This window comes from Diabrotica virgifera, chromosome 9, assembly GCF_917563875.1.
Source record: "Diabrotica virgifera virgifera chromosome 9, PGI_DIABVI_V3a".
Lineage (NCBI taxonomy): Eukaryota > Metazoa > Arthropoda > Insecta > Coleoptera > Chrysomelidae > Diabrotica > Diabrotica virgifera.
Genome location: NC_065451.1, coordinates 16,321,154 through 16,324,505, shown reverse-complemented (window position 1 = coordinate 16,324,505; position 3,352 = coordinate 16,321,154). Strand labels below are relative to the sequence as shown.

Genomic DNA, 3,352 nt, shown 5'->3' with positions numbered 1-3,352 from the left:
GCTGACATGATCCGTACTCTATTTTGTCATTTAGACTGAAATCGAAGTGGCTGACATGGTGTTGTGTTCTACTGGTGTCGGTAATTGTTTATGTTTTATTCCTTTCTTTCTTTCTGCTGAGATTGCTCTGTAGTCTTTTGTGTATGTATAGTACCACTGTATGCCAGGTTGAATTGATATATTTTGCTAGAACGATTGGAACCAGCATTCAGGAGCATGACTCTGGCAATTATAGATTGATGAAAAAAGTAGGTAGACTGGAGCTGGAGATACTAGACTGAATGAAAGAGGGGCATCGAGAGGGCGGAGCATGCGCCGTAGAGGGCGGAGCATGCGCCGTTGAGGTCGTTTTAATAGAGTAGTAGAGAATATACAATAGAGTGCGAAAGAATGAGTGGAGGAGGTGTGGTTAATGATTACCACATATATTTTCAAGGTTCCGTCCTCAAAGTGTATAAGAGATTTTTAATGACTCGTGATCTAGGATCTACAGTGTAGCATCGACTCAATCGGTGCATTGTCGGCGTCTGTGACGTCACCGTCTACACTGCAGTCAGCGCGTCGAGGTACCAACAGACCACGTGAAGTTGAAGTCCCTGATTTATCACACTTTGACTCTCACGCGTGGTAGGTAACCACCAAAGATATACCAGAAGCTTATAGAAAAGCCACTAATATATAAATAAAAAAGAAAAAAGGCAGAACACAAATTTACACTTCTTAAACGGAAAAATCAGGTGAGACTTTCGGGGGTGGTTCCGCGGGAACATCCCCAGTTAGGGACCCTAGGTTTACTGCCGTTGCAGGGCAGCGTCGACAATCCTAGACGGAATTCAAACCAGTGTTTTGAATTCCATTGCACTCGAAGATTGTCGGCAGACAAAAGACTGCTCTTCAGTATCCGAGTATACTGCCCTTTCGACCAACAAAATAAGCGCACCTGTCATGGCACCAGGAACAGATGTTCCTGGTGCTGCCTCCAATTCCGGAGATGGTGGAGGGGAGAATACATCCCTCTACGACGATCTCCCCCCGGAAATCCCGAACTTGCAGTGGTATGACATGACCAATAGCCTATTCTCAAGCGACACGTTCGTCGACCAGGACCATTTTGCCCATGTCATGGCTCACATGATAAAGTTTGGTGACAAGACGTATCCACAGACTTGGAACCAGACTCTCGAAATTCTTTATAAAAATAAAAACGAGGCTCTGGTCAAGTCCTTCATGACTAGAGCCCCTGTTAAACCTGCTGCTCAGAAAAATGACAACCAAACTGCTAAATCTAATGAAACATCCGAAACCGCTATTTCTCAGGAAACCGACTCAGAATTTGTTATGCCGAAGTATAACACAAGATCTACCACCAAAAAAAACTTCCCTCCTCTTCCTAAATCTAAAAATACATCAAATTCAAATTCCGAAAATGCTACTACCTCTTCTTCTTCTTCTTCAAATACGTCAAAACCTGCTACCACAAATAAAGCCAATACATCAAACCAACAGGCAAAAAAAACCTATCACTACAAAATCCTAAATATCCCGAACAATATCGATACTCAAAGGAAACTCTGTGCCATAATCAATACAAATGAGCTACTTCGAGGAAACATTATCCTCCTTACATTCATTCCAAACCAACATATGGCCTATCTCGAGACTGGAAAAAATTTTTCAGTCGAAGAGATGAGCCTCAAACTACAAAATAAAACGGGAGACAATTCAATAAAAATCATCTCCAAATTTTCCAATAACTCTTCTAGCCCAAAAAATTCCAACCCTAGCTCAACCTCTAAGACTCATCAGTATCAGCTGGTCGCGACTAACATCGATGTCGAAATGACCGAAGCTGAGATGAAGGAGGCCTTAGAGGAACAAGACATCCAGATTCATTCTGCAGTCCGAATTATTGCCCGTAAAGACCAACGAGTCACAAAACTCATGCGCATAAACTTTACAACCGAAGGGCAATATAACTTCGCTCTTGCGCATGGCATTAAAATTGACGCTCAAATCAAACGATGCGAAGCCCCACATTCTTACAGCCTGTCCAATCCAATCACAAAATACTGCAGCCGATGCTGCCTGTCGGGTCACGATATCGCAGAATGTCGTGACAGACAATCAATCTGCCCCAGCTGTGGTAGCAAGGACCACAAATTCACCAACTGCCCCACAAAGGACGTTCCAAAATGTCCTAACTGTGAGGGACAACATGCTGCCTGGTCACCTAAGTGTCCAAAAAGACAAACACCTCCTACCAGCCATCAGGACGCTAAGCCTGTGTATCCTGAAAAGAGGGTACCACCAAAGATACTTACCGAAGAAGCAAAAACCTTCATAACTTTTAGCACCATGCTAATGGCTAACGTTCTCCCTGATCGCAGAAACCACATCTGCAAAACCGCATCCGAATTGTCAACTTTGGCATACGGTCACTCTATCTCGTACTCTGATAGAGATAACAGAGTACACCTAACATTCGTCCCCCAATTCTAGAAAAATAAACGCTTATGGACTGTGTAATTGGAACAGTAAACTGTAATAGCCTCAGCAGGAAGAGACATCTTGTCAAACACCTGCTGAGTACAAACGATATCCAAATCCTTTCCCTAACCGACACAAAATCCAAAACTAGTCCAAATTTTACCGGGTACACTACGTACCACAATCCTAAAAGCCAGACCTGTAACGGGAATGGCATCCTAATACACAAAAACATCCCTACTGCCCCACATACCATTCCTCCCAACATTCCTATACAGGATATCGACTTTATTGCAGTAGACCTGCTCCAAAACAACGAAATAATAACTGTAATCTCTTACTACAGAAAACCAACAATACCCCTTTCACTAGAGCTAGTCGAATATTTTTCAACACTCGACAAAGCTATTCTAATGGGCGATCTCAACTGTAGACACACTCAATTCGGTGATACTCACACTAATCCTCAAGGCAGACAACTCTCAAATCTAATATTAGATCTGCCAATCTACAGAATCACCAACAATGATATAACGTTTTTGAACCACCTAGGAGCATCCATTGTCGACCACATATTGTGCACAGAAAGCATAGTGGACAGGTTCGACGATGAATGCTTCATAGGTGACACAATCACATCAGATCACGTCCCATTACTAGTCAAAACAGGACTATGGACCCCTCCACCAAAATTCACCCACATCTACAAAAGAGATTACAGAAAGGCCAATTGGGAACTATTCCGTGAACACGTCTCACAAAATATTCCTCAGTTAGGTAATACCATATCAATTCCAGAAATTGATATAAAAATCGCACAAATCGAAAATATTATACAAGAAGCATCTAATCGTGCAATTCCAGA

At 42.5% G+C, this 3,352-nt stretch overlaps 1 protein-coding gene across 1 annotated transcript; it reads left to right on the top strand.

Annotated features, from left to right (window-relative positions):
- Window positions 1-945: 945 nt before the first annotated feature.
- LOC126892836 (uncharacterized) lies at window positions 946-2,499 on the top strand. Its single transcript, XM_050662572.1, has one exon. The coding sequence runs from the start codon at window positions 946-948 to the stop codon at window positions 2,497-2,499; it is 1,554 nt and encodes a 517-aa protein (XP_050518529.1).
- Window positions 2,500-3,352: the final 853 nt, after the last annotated feature.